General features: G+C 38.6%; 1 protein-coding gene across 1 annotated transcript in view; it reads left to right on the top strand.

Moving 5' to 3' along the window:
• The window catches only part of MMRN1 (multimerin 1), a 98444-nt gene that overhangs the window by 38262 nt on the left and 42138 nt on the right, over nucleotides 1–18044 (top strand). The window contains exons 3-4 of the mRNA XM_018049309.1: nucleotides 10241–10360; nucleotides 13446–13552. Of these exons, the coding sequence (XP_017904798.1) occupies nucleotides 10241–10360; nucleotides 13446–13552 (227 nt within the window). The remainder of the gene's footprint in view (nucleotides 1–10240; nucleotides 10361–13445; nucleotides 13553–18044) is intronic.

Genomic DNA, 18044 nt, shown 5'->3' with positions numbered 1-18044 from the left:
TGTTGGGTTTTAATCTTCCCAGTAGAAAATCAAAGCATTTTACCTCCCCAGCGAGACCACAGACATCTGGGCAAGTTCCAGGTAGGAAGCATTCACCTCAAAGCCGCCTCCACATTACAGTCCGTGGCCCTGAGCACCACCACCAATGGTTGTTCCTACTGGCAGAGTTTCCTTTCTTAAATGCATATGTTGTTGTCTGTCACCAAAGTATGTCCGACGTTTTGCAACTCCCGAGACTGTAGCCCTCCAGACTCCTCTGTCCATGGGATTTTTCAGGCAAGAATACTGTAGTGCGTAGCCATTTCCTTCTCCAAGGCATCTTCCTGACCCAGGGACGGAATCTGTGTCTACTGCATTGGCAGGCTGATTCTTTACTGCTCAGCCACCAGGGAAGCCCTGCATACATACACACACACACCCTTAAAACCAGTTTAATGCCTGCTAGCTTGGCTCATACAAAAGAAGGTTAAAATTGTCAGTGAGGAAAAACCAAAATGTATTTAATTGTATAAAGGCTTCTTCCCTTTCAACAAACAGGGATAAAGCAAATTTCTTCCCATTTTTCCTCTTTTACAAAAGAAGTCTAATTGTAAATGAGTGTTATAATTCAAAGACCATTCTCTGGCATTTTCCTCTGACTCCAGCTGATAGAACTATGCTGTGTAACAAAAGAAAGCCATTTTCTTCTTTGTTGTTGTTTTTCATAACTTCATTTTACTATATATACAGTAGGAAGTTTTATATAGAAATTGCAAGAACATGTTACCATTTAAAGAATAAAAGCACGTAATTGAAAGAGCCATGTTATAAGAAAGGACAGGTACAAACTTACTGATAGAGTTCTGTAACCAAATGATTCTTAGATATCTCCATTAGAAAGTGTCTCCATCTTTGAGATAATTCAACCTTCTCCAGCCACTCTTAAATGTATTTAATACTACTTAACTGCTATTTTCTGGAGAAGGCAATGGCACCCCTCTCCAGTACTCTTGCCTGGAAAATCCCATGGATGGAGGAGCCTGGTAGGCTACAGTCCATGGGGTCACTAAGAGTTGGACACGACTGAGCGACTTCACTTTCACTTTTCACTTTCATGCATTGGAGAAGGAAATGGCAACCCACTCCAGTGTTCTTGCCTGGAGAATCCCAGGGACAGGGGAGCCTGGTGGGCTGCCATCTATGGGGTCGCACAGAGTTGGACACGATTGAAGCGACTTAGCAGCAGCAGCAACTGCTATTTTCAATGAGCTTACCAAGCATCCTCTTAAAGTTTTATTTGTGTTCTGGAAGGTGTTTTTTTTGCTTTGTTTTATACGTGGCTAAATGTAGGCCAAATTGACTACCATATTTATTTAAACTGCAAGTAATTATATAAAATTCTTTTTTCCTGTTACTGCTTTAACTATCTCAACCTTCCTTAAATTACTATTTGTCTAATAACATTCCCCCACCTGTTTTAATCTCTTTCATTAACTCACTCTGAAGTTGCATGGGTGTCTTATATCATGCTGACCAACTTGGAAATAGATGATTTTTCTTCTAGCTCCCATTTTACTAATTTTACTTCATGTATTTCCCATTTATTTTTCCTATGCTTGCTCCTTAGGCTGATTGGTATGATCACATACTTCTTTTTTTTTTCCCATTAAATTTGCAAGTAAATGGTTGAGATACCCCATTTTGGAAGTTTCCCCCCTACACCTCAGGAAGACTAGAGGGAAATGATACCAAGGATGTGTCTTAGGTGGAAAATTCCTCTAACCCAGGCACAGACTTTGTTCTTCTGAAGTGGGCAGTTTTCCTGATTTACAGTCCCTCATTTCTTCTTTACACTCTCACTTAAGAGAGTAATCAGGGCTGGTTCCATTAAGAACACACATCTATACCTCCAGGCAATCATATAGGCATGAGTGAAAGACCAACCCCTGCAGAAAGCAAAATTTCTAGTCAGAGAGTGACATCTTCTCCTGAATCAGAAGACCCTCATTAACATCAGGTGTAGGGACTTTGGGGGTCCAGTGGGTAAGAAACTACCTTCCAATGCGGAGGATGCAGGTTTGATCCCTGGTCAGGGAAGACTCCACATGCCTTCTGGCAACTAAGGCCATTAGCCGGAATTACTGAGCCTGCACTATAGAGCCTGTGAGCTGCAAGGGAGACAGGACACAGCCAAATTAAAATAGATAAATAAAAAAAAAATTTAATATATCAAGTTTAATACTTTGCTGCAGTCATTCCAAAAGCCAATGGCTATTAACCAAGCCTAACAAAATAGACACAGACAAGCATGGACAAAGAAATCCAAAAGCCTGGGACTCAATCCTTTGCGTACCTCAGCAGCTATAACCTTTTATTCCCACCCTAACTTGTGGAAGTGTTTGTCCCCCAGTCCTGTCCGACTCTGTGGACTGTAACTCACTAGGCTCCTCTGTCCATGGGATTCTCCAGGCCAGAATACTGGAGTGGGTTACCATTCTCTTTTCCAGGGGATCTTCCCGACCCATGGATAGAACCCAGGTCTCCTGAATGGCAGGCAGATTCTTTACTGTCTGAGCAACCAGGGAAGCCACACCATCCTCCCTTAGGGTGGGAATCTAACAATCCTGAGAAGGTTTCAGCACAATTTCAGCACAGGCACCTTTTAATGAGGTTACTCACCAGAAAGACATCTGATCCTGGAGCAGTTTCTTCTCTCAAAAGTGAAAGCAGCACCAAGGAGCCTGGAGAGCAGCAGCAGGATACAGGAATGTGACTGCTGACCCCTTTGGTCTGGGTGGCCACTTAGGGTCAGTGGCAAGGGTCCACCTGCTGCCAGGGGCCATAGTGCCCCTGGTGCCTTTGACAGACAGTCACAAGATTTCTGTCCCTTAGGGTCACCAAAATCTTTACCTAGCAAGGGCTCTCTGCCCACTGTGCACAGAAGCCAATACCAAGGTACCAGCTTTTGAGAAGATAAAAGTGTATGGCAAGGTTGACTGGCCATCTCTTGCATCCAGGGCTCAGGGATTAGGGGAATTGGGGGCTTCCCTGGTGGCTCAGAGGTTAAAGCGTCTGCCTGGAATGAGGGAGACTGGGGTTTGATCCCTGGGCCGGGAAGATCCCCTGCAGAAGGAAATAGCAACCCACTCCAGTACTCTTGCCTGGAGAATCCCATAGAGAGAGGAGCCTGGTAGGCTACAGTCCATGGAGTCGCAAAGAGTCGGACACGACAGAGAGACTTGACTTTCACTTTCACTTTTTCAGAGGAATTTTAAACTTGGAACCTGATTGGCTAGTCTTGAACCAGATTGGCTTAGTCCATGTAAGCTCCCCCTGCTGCTGGAAGCCAGATTTTCCCAATTGAAGAACTTCTCATTTCATGAAAGCCTCAAGTAGCAACATTTCTATCCTCTTGAGTTCCACAAACCAAAGATTCGTCATCCTACGGTTATTCTGGAGATGAGGGTTCCTGTCTTGCACATGCCCAGTGCTGTCTCTGTGAAATAACTCAAGGTTTCATTAACCAACAGTCTACTCAAGGAAGCAAGACCCCTTTAAGCTGGTGCTATTTCCATTTGATTAATCAATGATATATTTAAGAATATGAAACTAGGTTAAGCCAGTCAACATTTTACCTGCTGTTTAAAATTTAATAAGCTTAAAGAGTCGGACACGGCTGAGCAACTGAACTGAACTGAATCTTATTTTTGCTACTGTAACTATAATTGATCTTAGCCATATGTCTAAACTTCTTATTAATTATAAAAATGTTTATATTAATCTTCACTAAATTGCTGAACTCATTTATTATAATCATTTACACTGACTAATTTTCAGAAACTGAAGTGGGTGTCTCTGGTCTTAGACACAGGAGGAAGTTAAAAAACGCTGGTTTCTACCTGTATTCTCTTAAGGTCCCTCACCTTCAGAGAGATCCAAGCGAGAGAACATCTCCTTCAAGCGCGGTCTGTGGGCCAGGAATACCATCAGAGCCACTCAGAAATGAGGGGTTATTGACTCCATCCCAGTCACCCAATCAGAATCTCTGAGGGTGGGCTCAGGCACAAGATCCTCGGGGCATTTGCATATTAACGCGAGAAGCCTGGGGTCCGAGATTTAGAACAGGTGCTAGTCATAGACTGGTATTCAGGTGGTGAGAGTCCGCTTCACCCGGAACTTGGTACAAATAAAGATAATCACCAGCTCCAGACCTGAGTTAGAAACTCCAGGAGTCAGACCCTCTAGAAGATTCTAATATGCACAGAATTTTGAGAACCTCTGGTTTAAAATGTGAAGGCAAGCATGACTAAAGTTTCAGCTCAGTTCAGTTGCTCAGTCGTGTCCGACTCTTTGCAACCCCATGGACTGCAGCCCGCCAGGCCTCCCTGTTCGTCACCAACTCGCAGAGTTTACTCAAACTCAAGTCCATTGAGTCAGTGATGCCGTCCAACCATCTCATCCTCTATTGTCCCCTTCTCCTCCCGCCTTCAATCTTTCCCAAAATCAAGGTCTTTTCAAATGAGTCAGTTCTTTGCGTCTGATGGCCAAAGTATTGGAGTTTCAGCTTCAATATCAGTCCTTCCAATGAATATTCAGGACTGATTTCCTTTAGGATGGACTGGTTGGATCTCCTTGCAGTCCAAGGGACTCTCAAGAGTCTTCTCCAATACCACAGTTCAAAAGCATCAGTTCTTCTGTGCTCAGCTTTCTTTATAGTCCAACTGTCACATCCACACATGACCACTGGAAAAACCATAGCCTTGACTAGACGGACCTTTGTTGGCAAAGTAATGTCTCTGCTTTTTAATATCCTGTTTAGGTTGGTCATAACTTTTCTTCCAAGGAGTTCAGTTCAGTTCAGTTCAGTCGCTCAGTCGTGTCCGACTCTTTGCAACCCCATGAATCGCAGCACGCCAGGCCTCCCTGTCCATCACCAACTCTCAGAGTTCGCTCAGACTCACGTCCATCGAGTCAGTGATGCCATCCTGCCATCTCACCTTCTGTCATCCCCTTCTCCCCCTGCCCCCAATCCCTCCCAACATCAAAGTCTTTTCCAATAAGTCAACCCTTCGCATGAGGTGGCCAAAGTACTGGAGTTTCAGCTTTAGCATCATTCCTTCCAAAGAAATCCTAGGGCTGATCTCTTTCAGAATGGACTGGTTGGATCTCCTTGCAGTCCAAGGGACTCTCAGAGTCTTGTCCAACACCAGAGACTTTTAATTTCATGACTAAGGGTATGCACCCAAAAAAAGAAAAAAGATGAGCCAATATTTCCCAAATTGTATTATGTAGGATACATAAAAGTTTTTTTAAGTAAAAGCATTCATGGTCAAATATATTTAAGTAAAACATAGTTTAAACTATTAATTATTTTTCTTTTTCACAGAAATATGTTTAAATGTGCATTGTGAGTCTCTGAGATAGTTGATGGCAAGTTTCAAACCTATTTGAGAACACTTGAGATTTAAGCTATAATGGTCCATCCAGATATTACAAAATACAACTCATTTTCTGGACAAAGGACTAAAAATGTGAATTTGTATTTTGAGTAATATCGCTTACTGTCTCCTCGAAAAAAAGACTGGATTGTAGCTCTGGTATGTTCACATGTACTACGCCATATGTCTCAACAACTCTCCAAGACATTGGAGAATAATCTTTCTCCAAGACGTAGGACACAGTAGTTGGGAAATAATAAAGCATCAGTTCAGTTCAGTTCATTTCAGTTGCTCAGTCATGTCCGACTCTTTGCGACACCATGAACTGCAGCACACCAGGCCCCCCTGTCCATCACCAACACCCAGAGTTCACTCAAACTCACGTCCATCAAGTCAGTGATGCCATCCAGCCATCTCATCCTCTGTCGTCCCCTTCTCCTCCTGCCCCCAATCCCTCCCAGCATCAGAGTCTTTCCCAATGAGTCAACTCTTCACATGAGGTGGCCAGAGTACTGGAGTTTCAGCTTCAGCATCATTCCTTCCAATGAACATCCAGGACTGATCTCCTTCAGAGTGGACTGGTTGGATCTCCTTGCAGTCCAAGGGACTCTCAAGAGTCTTCTCAAACACCACAACTCAAAAGCATCAATTCTTTGGTGCTCAGCTTTCTTCACATTCCAACTCTCACATCCATACATGACCACTGGAAAAACCATAGCCTTGACTAGATTTGTTGGCAAAGTAATGTCTCTGCTTTTTAATATGCTATCTAGGTTGGTCATAACTTTCCTTCCAAGGAGTAAGCGTCTTTTAATTTCATGGCTGCAGTCACTATCCGCAGTGATTTTGGAGCCCCCAAAATAAAGTCTGACACTGTTTCCACTGTTTCTCCATCTATTTCCCATGAAGTGATGGGACCAGATGCCATGATCTTAGTTTTCTGAATGTTGAGCATATTAAAAAGCAGAGACATTACTTTGTTAACAAAGGTCCATCTAGTCAAGGCTATGGTTTTTCGAGTGGTCATGTATGCATGTGAGAGTTGGACTACAAAGAAAGCTGAGCACCGAAGAATTGGTGTTGGAGAAGTCTCTTGAGAGTCCCTTGTACTGCAAGGAGATCCAACCAGTCCATCCTAAAGATCAGTCCTGGATGTTCATTGGAAGGACTGATGTTGAGGCTGAAACTCCAATACTTTGGCCACCTCATGCGAAGAGCTGACTCATTTGAAAAGGCCCTGATGCTGGGAAAGATTGAGGGTATGAGAAGAAGGGGACCACAGAGGAAAAGATGGTTGGATGGCATCACCGACTCAACGGACATGGGTTTGGGTGGACTCTGGCAGTTGGTGATGGACAGGAAGGCCTGGCGTGCTGCAGTTCATGGGGTTGCAAAGAGTCAGAACTGAGTGACTGAACTGAACTGAGGCAAAACTTTGATTAGCTAGTTGCTTTTTACAGATGGGTAGATTGTCACATTTTGGGAAATTCTACTGAAGATCTGATTAAGCTTTCTCTAGAACGTTTCCAATCCATTTATGATAGAAGTACCATTTTTTGATTCATACGGGTGAACAGATTAACTATTTGGAGTGTTGATATAATAGAACAGAAAATCAGAATACTAGTACAGCCAAAGCCATATTTAATTTCTCTGGTAGAATAGGCTTATGAAAATACTAGCTTATTTTTGGAGTGTTATATCTAGTGACATTAAAAATCCACTTGTATTATATGGAGTTAAATGGACCATTTGCATTTAGCTGCTCAGCATTTTAATGAAAGAAAGAAGGGATTCATGGTGCTTGAATTTCTCCTTGATATGGAATACTTCAAAAAAAGAAAAAAAAAAAAGAGCCACGATGCTATTGTCCCATCTTTGCTTACAGTCCAGCACCAGAAGATCACATTGAGACAACTCATTGTTTCTTCCGGTGGCAGAGAAAATTTTAACAGTATTGATTTGTTTCTTACTTACTTGTTTTCAAACTTTTCTCATAAGCAGGGCCATCTCAGTTACCCTGGAGGGAAGCCAGCAGAGTTTTTGCCTTACATACATTTCTATCTCTGAGAACTCCATTATTAATAGGTTTTATTTATTTTCCCTTCTGGTTAAGATTTTACTTGAAAATAAAAGACTTCTTGACTTGATGTGTTAGTCCCTCAATTTACGGAAACAGCAAAGACATAGATCTTATGAGCAAGGCGTAGACCAAGATTTCAGACCTATTATAGGGGAAAAATGGGAAGAACAAAATGTTCAGCATTAAGCCAACTTTTTCACTCTTCTCTTATAGACTCAACGAAATTCTGTAGCTTTTCCAAGATCAGTGGTTCCTCAGTGGAGGGAACACCAGTTTAAGAATTTGGTCTAGTGGCCAGTTGCCCAGAGTGCCCATCCATGAGAAGCTCTGAACATCACTGGAAATATTGGGAGGGGGAGAAAACTGTGATTTGGGGGGTAATTTTAGGGGAGAGAACTTCATGGGGTTGAATGAGATACTTTAATAAGTAGCACAGCATCAGGGAGTGACTCCTTAGGGAGACTCTCGAACAATACCAGCTAGTCCTGGCTGAGGGCTGCTTTGCTGAGCAGGGTGGACAAGTATGGGGCAGAGTTAAGTGGATCAGAGCATCCTAGAAGGTTGATCTCTAGGGATCCTGGACCCATTCTTCTCCCTGAACAAAGTACTCAACCTTCCCTCCACATAAATATTGAATAAAAATTTAAAACTCAATACTGTTGATTTATCCAACTTATTAGCCTGCCTGTGGCAATCCTACAAATAAGTTCAATCTGTTCTGTATTAGCCGCTCAGTCTTGTCTGACTCTCTGCCACCCTATGGATTATAGCTCACCAGGCTCCTCTGTCCATGGGATTCTCCAGGCAAGAATACTGGAGTGGGTTGTCATGCCCTCCTTCAGGGGATCTTCCTGACCCAGGAATCAAACCCAGATCTCTCACATTGCAGGCGGATTCTTTACCATCTAAGCCACCAGGGAAGCCCTAAGTTCATCCCAGGAAAATCAAAGTTCAGCTCAGAGAGACTTATCAAATGCCAGCACCTGCAATATTCCTTCTAAACAAAGTTCCCTCTCTTTAAACACTCGATTCAAATATTTATGGATAACTACTATGTTCAGTATAACTGCTTCTCTTTGACAACAGCTAAAGTTGGTCTTGATATAAACCAAACTGTGTTCTTGCACCTATTCCACTGGCTTCTCATCAAATTAGTGTGAGAATGAAATTTATTAGTGTAAGAGTAAACTTCATGACAGTCCTTTCAAGGAATTCTTTAGTCATTTTTTCCCTTCTTTTCCTATTTTCAGAACATTTTGTTACAACCAAGAACTCAGGTACTGTAATCAAGTCAGGGCTCTCATGGAAGCAGAGAGTTAAGTAAAATCACATAGGCATCTGCATATAATAAATATAATCATTAGAAGTCTAAAAGACACTATTTCATGAATGTTATTTTAGTTTGAACCAGTTTAGGAGCCTAAACATTAAAGACTTCAGCCAGAGAAGTCCATTCACATATTTCATAATATGTCTCATTTTATGAACAAAAGATTAACAACATGAATGTAAGAAGCAGGTATGAGCACTCTAGATAGGTCAAAACCTTAACACCATCTAGACAAGTCTCTAATTTCTGGGTACAGTACATGGCATGCGTGAATTTTGTTTCAATATGCTTTCCATAGTGATAGCTTAGAAAGTCACATAGCCATATCCTACCCAGTCTTCCATTCCTAGAGGCAGAAGTATTTGCTGATGATTGAAAGGTCATGCCAAACAGATGCGAGAGCAGCTGGATTTTCCAGCTATGCTTCAGTGGCAAATAGATGGGGAAACAGTGGCCGACAATTTTTTGGGCTCCAAAATCACTGCAGATGGTGATTGCAGCCATGAAATTAAAAGAGTGAGTCCGGGTAAACTCCAGGAGTTGGTGATGGATGGGGAGGCCTGGTGTGCTGCAGTTCATGAGGTCACAGAGAGTCAGACACGACTGAGAGACTGAGCTGAAACAGAAACACATTAATATATCTTGGTGTGTATTTTAAAGACTTTCATTTAAGTTCTATAGTTCTTAGTTATCATAATATAAATACTGAACATATTTTTAGCTTAAAACTCCATAGATCATTTTCATCTAATGTTAATATTTTTGGCTTATTTGAACCTGGGAAAGATTATGAATGTTTTTCCTAAATTGTATTATTTCATAACAAATAGATGGGGAAACAGTGGAAATAGTGGCTGACTTTATTTTGGGGGGCTCCAGAATCACTGCAGATGGTGATTGAAATGAAATTAAAAGATGCGCTTGCTGCTTGGAAGGAAAGTTATGACCAACCTAGACAGCTGTATTTTCATTTGCAATCGTATCGCTTGCAGCTAATAACAATTTTTCTTCTCTTTTGAACCTTACAACATTCATTTGCTTACATTTGTCTTACTGCATATTGTTCAATGGATCTATGTCTGAGTCACTATCTCAGTCCAGTATTGATAATTTGCATAAGGGCAATCTTGGATTTTGACTTAGCTTAAAGGTGAACAGTAGAGATTCTGGTTTTAGCTCTGATTTATTCTTAATTTACTTTGATCTTACAATGTTTATTATCCATAAATACAGTCATGCAATAATAGGCATATTTTCTCTCATTTCTAGGTAATTTAAAGTTAGATATCAAATTTTCAATGTATCTAATACACACTAGTGGCAGTAGACATAGGTCTATGAAAATAATCTTGATGAAAAGAATGCTCTCTGACAATAATATTTTCCTAATGTAAATGATCTCTTCCTTAGGAACTGGTGTGCTTATGTACACACCAGATTATCTCCAACTGTGATACTGGACAGCCAAGTCACTTATGTTCCAAGTGGCAGAGGGCCCTGTGGCTGGACCAGTGGACCCTGTCCTCAAAGGTATGTAGTGTTTCTTGAAAATACCCACTGCTTATACCATAATCATGTGTGGCCTGGAATATGCAAAGAAAGTTAATCATACCAAGTACATGTATGTACAGTAGGGTCAGGGTAGAGCCATCACATTAAACTAAATGTGTGATCTTTAGCTAAAATGCACAAACTAGTTATCCTTGCATCCGGTTCTATCACTTCATGACAAATAGATGGGGAAATAGTGGAAACAGTGGCTGACTTTATTTTTGGGGTCTCCAAAATCACTGCAGATGGTGATTGCAGCCATGAAGTTAAAAGACACTTACTCCTTGGAAGGAAAGGTATGACCAACCTAGAAAGCATATTAAAAAGCAGAGACATTACTTTGTCAACAAAGGTCCGTCTAGTCAAGGCTATGTTTTTTCCAGTAGTCATGTATGATGTGAGAGTTGAACTATAAAGAAAGCTGAGTGCCAAAGAATTAATGCTTTTGAACTGTGGTGTTGGAGAAGACTCTTGAGAGTCCCTTGGACTGCAAGGAGATCAAACCAGTCCATCCTAAAGGAGATCAGTCCTGGGTGTTCTTTGGAAGGACTAATATTGAAGCTGAAACTCCAATACTTTGGCCACCTGATGCAAAGAGCTGTCTAATTTGAAAAGACCCTGATACTGGGAAAGATTGAAGGCAGGAGAAGGGGACGACAGAGGATGAGATGTTTGGATGGCATCACCGACTCAATGGACATGAGTTTGGGTGAACTCGGGAGTTGGTGATGGACAAGGAGGCCTGGCGTGCTGTGGTTCGTGGGGTCACGAAGAGTCAGACATGACTGAGCAACTGAACTGAACTGAACTGAACTGCCCCTTATGGGTGTTTTTAGCATATCTGAGATAAATGGAGTAATATGCTTAGCCCAGTGCCTGGTACTTTGTGGGTTTTTAATAAATGTTAACTCTTATGTTTATTTCTATTTTTATTATTACTATTACTTATATTCTATGACTAGGCCAACAATCCTTTAATTCCATGAAATTCATATGGTTCTAAAGGTTTGTTGATAATTTCCCTTTCATACTAGGCTAAAGAGAAACCCATAACTTGGCAAGCCACTAATTGCAATTATGCTTGGTAAAGCAGCTAAGTGGGTTCTTTCTTCTTGTGTCTATTTTAATGACTTATATTACTTAGAGTTGTTTTTTTAATTATGTAATTTTCCTAAAATGTGAGGCTGAGTGATAAATTCTCTGAATTCATGCAGTCACAGTAGCTCAGCTGGGGGTGTTTCAGGAAAGCCTGCAATAAAAACTAAAATTGTTATTCAGGCCATGATGGCTAATGTTATGCAAATTGTCATACAAATAACTCGGGCAATGAATTAGTCTGGAACAGTGTGCAGTAAGGATACATAAAATCAGGGTGTTTTTTAGTCCCTAAGAGCATAGCTAAGGTCCAAGGTCCAAAGAGCTAAGCACATCTTAGGGATTTGGGAGACCTGAGCTCCAGTTCTTCCGGCATTTACTCCCTTTATGACAATTTCCTAGTCAATGTGCAATACAAAGAAAGGACTGTTAATTCTTTAGTAGTGAAAATATCACTACAGTAACCCCAATCACACTGCCCTTCTGAGTTTAAGGTGAGCTTTTTTTTTCTCTTTGAACAAACTAGAAATATGTATCTTTGTTCCCATTTTTTCATCTTTCTTTACATTTGAGTGAATCTCTCCTTTTACTTTCTATTTCAGTGCAAATGCAACATTTGTCAGTTTTTCTTTGTCTGAGCCACATGCACCAGGGATACAGTTTGTCAAAGCAGGAACGGTTGAGTCCAACAGTAATGAAACTAACTGCTTGAGTTTACCCTGATAAACTCTAGAGTCTTCTCCCAAACTGCCTTACTCCCTGTTTAGCATTAGCTGCTGGACTAGAGATGCTCTTTCCCTGGACAGAGTTATTTGCTGATTATAATTTACAGAAATAAATACAGATAAATGATTAGCCTACTTTCAGAGATGGAAGATGTCTTATAGCTCATTTTAAAACTGAGAAATAATTTCACACATAATTAATCACTGAAGTTATCATAGAAACGAAGAGCCAGCCTGTTATAATACATTTCCCCACATAATCAGGGTTTATCCATGATAGTGGCTACTGTTGTCTCCACATAATCATATGTGACAAATTAAGATAATAATAGGTTCCTCATCACCAAGCCAGGGAAGTAATACTGTCCTCATAGAACTAATATGGGGATTAAACAAGATAATACAAACCAATTTCACAGACCCATTTAATAAGAAGTATTACCTAAACATTAAAGTCATAGGGATAAGAATCACGTGACCAAGTTGTATTTATGATTTACACTTACATATTTAAAGCTTGCAATTTAGTACCATTCACTGTTTATTAATATATTGATTATTAACTTGAAATGCTAGAGTGTCTTCATTTCCCTTTCATGGTTTCTTCTCAGAAACACTTTCTCATGTTAGATCCTTTTCTCTCTCTCTCTCTCCCCCTCTTCCCCTCCCTCCCTTCTTCCCTCTCTCTCTCCCTCTAAGAGAGATACTATATAAGAGAAATAATAGGTAGTTTAATTTAAAAACTTAAGAGATAAGAAAGTACAGGTTAAAATCATAGTGGCTATCATATTTTTAATCAGATCACCGATATCTAACTTGTTTCAAGTTGTTTAATATTGATCTGGAGGAAAATGGATTCTTTTAACCCTAATGATATAAGGAATAGTAAGAACTAAAACTAATTATTCCCATAAGCTATTTAAACATTAGAATTAAAATAGATTTTAACATTGGTTTAGTGAAAAGCATTATCAAGGGAAAAATTGTAGTATCTTTAGAAAACATAATGATAGGTATAAATTTTAAATACCAAAGAGTATAAACCTTAATTTTTTATAATGTATTTAAAGAACTCTAAGTTTGACAGCAATATTGATGATGAACATTATTATAATAAGGAGAATAACAGATAACATTTAACATAAGTTTATTATATTCCAGGCATCATCCCACTTTTATTCCAACTAATAATTTAATGTGAGACAAATAATCTGTTTTCCCCCAATTGGGCTCCTCTCCTCTAGATCTCAGAAGATACCAAATTCTGTGTACAGGATGCAACATAAGATTGTTACCTCATTAGAATGGAAGTGCTGTCCTGGATTCAGCGGACCAAAATGCCAGCTAAAAGGTATCAGGTTCGATGCATGAGACGGTGCTCAGGGCTGGTGCACTGGGAAGACCCTAAGGGATGGGATGGGGAAGGAGGTGGGAGGGAGGTTCAGAATGGGGAATACATGTACACCCATGGCTGATTCATGTGAATATATGGCAAAACCCAGGAGCCTCTAATTAAAATTTTTAAAAGGGTATATTCTAATAATAATTTCATAATCACAATGAGAAGCGTAAAACTACTAAAGAATAAGCAACTGATTCCAAAGGAGTTGTGTTTTCTCTTTTGAACTCAAGTAAATTAACATGAAGTAAAACTACCAAGAGTTACTATTTTAGAGCTTCTTAATATGGGAGCTATTCCAGCACCGTAAAATTTCATAAGCTATCCTTTAAATTCTTTCATTTTTGTATTGGTTTCATATGATGAATAATTGGAGATCTGTCTAAATATTTTAATTTCCCTTAGCTCTGTGGTATCAACAATGCCTTATTAAAATATCAGGAATCCTAACTTTATATTTTTAAGTAAACTGTCTTAGAAGTGACCCTATGTAAAAATAAAATCACCTTCTAGTTTTGTTCCAGTTCAATCATTTGAAATAATATCATCTACAAGTGAAATTCTCCTTTTTAAAACATATCCTAATGGAGCCATTTTTCAACAAAGTTTAAGGATTTTCTGGTGACAAGCCTGATCAAATGCATGGTAACCTGCTATGGTCTAACATCCATGTGACTATTATTTTGCTTTGGGCTTTAAATAGGTTTCCTTTGAAAAATAAAATACTGCATCAGAATATATATTTTAAATGAATGAATATTTCAAGAAAGGCCATTAGAGGTAGCAGGGAATTCAATCAACAGTGTAAGAGACTGTGATTAAAAATTAATGTAAGTGTGGAGAAACCATTATGATTCACATTAAAAAAAAAGAAAGTTATAATATAAAAGCTCTAGGAAACTTGCAGTTTAGTTAAGGATATTATATATGGTTCTTCTAGCCCATTCACTGAGAATCTGTAGGCAAATTTCACTGTACTGCTATTTTATTCTGGATCTGGGCTGAATTTCAGAAATGTTATTTAATACATTTTCAGAGTATAGCATCAGGTAAAACAAAGTTTTAAGCAAAATATAATCTATACCAAAAATATTTGCAAAGAAGGTAGTTTAGCATGTTCTAAAAAAACTCAAAATATGATCCAGCTTTCAAAGGATTTCTGATTTCCATCAGGTACACAGACATACTCTCTGTGGTAAAACATATTTGTTTATAGTCTGTGTGTGTCAGATGGTTAAGAGTTCTGGAGAATATGTAGTACTCTACTCTAAAGTTTACAGTTCATTTTTATATTTCTCTTCTTATGAAAAAAGATCCTTAAGATTATTAATTCCATTATCATTTCTTAAATATAGTGTTTGTTCAGAAGGGTTCACAATATACCCTTCTAGGAATTTTGAATGTCATTCCACGTTCTATTGTACCTAACAGACTGAATGCAGACGTGTAGCAGGAAGAGGAGCCTGTATGTCAAAGGGTGTCATCGTCTCCAGCTGATGAGGACTATGTTCCTTCATGCTTCTTCCTTTTATACCTGCTAATGGATTATTAATCACTAAAGGTGGACTGTTTATGCCCAGGAGGGAAAAACACAGAATTCCATCATTATAAATATACACACACACAATTTAAAAACAAAGAGACTAGTTGACAATTTTGCATACCTACTATGTACTGTTTTCCCCTTTTTTCAAAGTATTATATGAAATATTTAAGCTGAATCCAAACAGGATTTGCTTTGTTTTTTAACAACACCCTCTGGTATAATGGAAGCAACCTGTGGATACCTTTAAAACTAGTTCACAAACTGTTATCTTGAATCCCCATTAACAAACACATTCCACAACAGTTCTGACTCTGACTTTCTGTCACAATACTGTAACTAGAATTATGCAGGTATCTGCTGGTTAAGCTGCTATGGGAAGGTCTTCTTTCCATTGAAATCTATAGTAGGAATAATTTTCTGATGGTAGATGTGCCCATTGTGTCATTTTGTCATACAATCAACCCTAATACAACTGTGATTCCAAGGGAACCTACTGTTGCTGCCTACAATATCCTGACCATCCCAGTCTTCACTTTACATCGCAGTACATAAAAGCTGTTGAATTTTTCATTAGCGCATTTGATGCACTGGTAGTTTCAAGAAGTACTGTGTCCCTTCGTCCCTTGAACCATTCTTCATTATCTCGTCTGTCCTTGGGGCAGGGGTTTGGGGTGAGGGGGGAGTGCACACATTTTCCTTCTGATTGCTACCCAATTACATACCAAGGTACTCCTCCCCCTTCATCACACCTTATATGTGTGCCAACAGTCTTTTATTCATATGTGGGAGATAAAATTGTCAGGTTTCCTTTGACAGCACTCTCCATGCTGTCTCACATGACAAGCAGCTCCAAATATGGCAAGAACAATCAGTGTGGCTGATCCATTCTTTAAATCCTTTCAGAGCCCTCAAGGGTTTGAAATAACCTGGTTGTGTAGCTATGATGATAATTACTTCCGTGTCAGTCCTTTACAACAAGAGGGAATTATTTTATTCATGGAAAATTTGTAAAGTATTACATGAATGTCATAAATCCTTGTTTGCCCACAACTTTCCTTCCCACAACAAAATTAACTTCATAATAGAAAAAGAAACAATTTTAATTTAAATTGCTCTAGGGAGGTCTTTTTAAATATATAATCAATAGATCAGAAAATGGAATTGCTGGCAACTATACTCTCATTTATTTCTCCTGCTTCACTTTCTACCCTTCTCTTTTTCTGTCTCTTTCAGTAGACCAATCCCCAACCTGTTAGGAAAGGATGTGTGATTCAAAATCCATGGGGGCAAAAGAATTAGGAAAAAAAAAAAAGGTACATGTTTATGTAGAACTGAATCACTTTACTGTACAATTGAAACCAGCACAACATTGTTAATCACCTATACACCAATATAAGATAAAGCATTAAAAAAACAAAACCCATGGAGCATTTCTTTCTGTGGTCTTATTCTCCAACATACTATTTATATTATTACTAACTTTCCACACATTCTCTTTTTGCTGCAACTCAGAGAATCAAAATTCTGGCAAGAAGTTCTAGATTAGCTATTAAAATAATAGTCACATTCTTAAGAAGAAACTAAGTTTTAAAAAGCGTAAGTGAATAGAGTTTTGTTGGTAAGAAAAAGGAGCACCAAGTCCAATATCAAAGTAACATTTTTATATATTTTACATTTGTTACAGCTTTCTTGAGGGTCAGCAAGCTTGTCTTCACAAAGTGACCTAGATTTCTGATATGGTATCCAAGATATGTTTTGAAATATCAGTAATGACATACTTTCTAAAACAATTTTATAGATTTTGCAATAATGTGCTTTTCCAGTAGATGTCTCTAAAATGTTCTTAAGTAGTTAAAGGAAATTTTGGCTTGCTCTAATATCACAAAGGACAGGAATTTAAGTTCAAATAATGTTAGATTAGAGAGGAGGGAAAAAAAACGTCTAAAAATCTGTTTTCAAAAAAATCCAGTCAGCTTTAATCAGATCCTCTATCTAGTAAAAAGGTATTTTATAAAACTTTTCTAAAATATATCATAGTTACTATGAATGTTGAAAAATGTAATTAGTTGGTTATTAGAATAAACAGGCCCTGCCATATGTTATGAATATATAAAAATATTTATTTTCATAAGTGTGCACTAACTCAATAAATTATGTAAGAGCTATTGTACTATTTTAAATATGTGGCTTCTCTAGTAAGATTATTTTGAAAATTACTTCAATTAATATGCCATAAAAGTTACATATTTCATTACATATTAAATAAATATTTAAATTTTAAATAGTTAAATATTTCATTACAATATTTGAAACAAATAAAACTATATTTCTTATATTTTTGCATATCTAGTTCTTGGTAGTGATTAACGCCTTCCCCTGAAAAAGAACATTACCTCCTCTGCTCAATAATAGTATGATACGTTTAGTCAAAAAACACAATGTACTTTTGTTGCATCAAACTGTATTCTATTTAGCTACTAAATCTCAGTAAATGTTTACGTATGTACTCAACATCATCATGCAGTGTTGAGTTGATATCAAAGGATCAGCTGGAAACTGGCCTTGTCAAACCACACAGGAAGGTGTCTGGGTCTAAGGTGGAGAGAGCAAGCTTCCTATTACTGAGACGCCATTAATGACTTCCTCCATATGCCTCAAAAGCGTGGAAGGAAGAAAAACTCAAAAATAACACCCGTGTAATTAAAAGAAAGAAAGGAAAACCACCTAATAAAGAAGTGGTTGCTCTTGACACTTGCTGACCTTGTTTCTCTTAAGCCCTGATCCACTAAGATCAGAGATTCTAATGCAAGGGGAAAAAAAGTAATTATATTTGGAAAAGAGAAAAAAGAAATACAATTTTAAAAATATATTGAACTTTTTAAAAATCAGAAGAACATA

This window comes from Capra hircus, chromosome 6, assembly GCF_001704415.2.
Source record: "Capra hircus breed San Clemente chromosome 6, ASM170441v1, whole genome shotgun sequence".
In the NCBI taxonomy this organism is placed as follows: domain Eukaryota; kingdom Metazoa; phylum Chordata; class Mammalia; order Artiodactyla; family Bovidae; genus Capra; species Capra hircus.
This window is presented reverse-complemented; position numbering and strand designations above follow the sequence as displayed.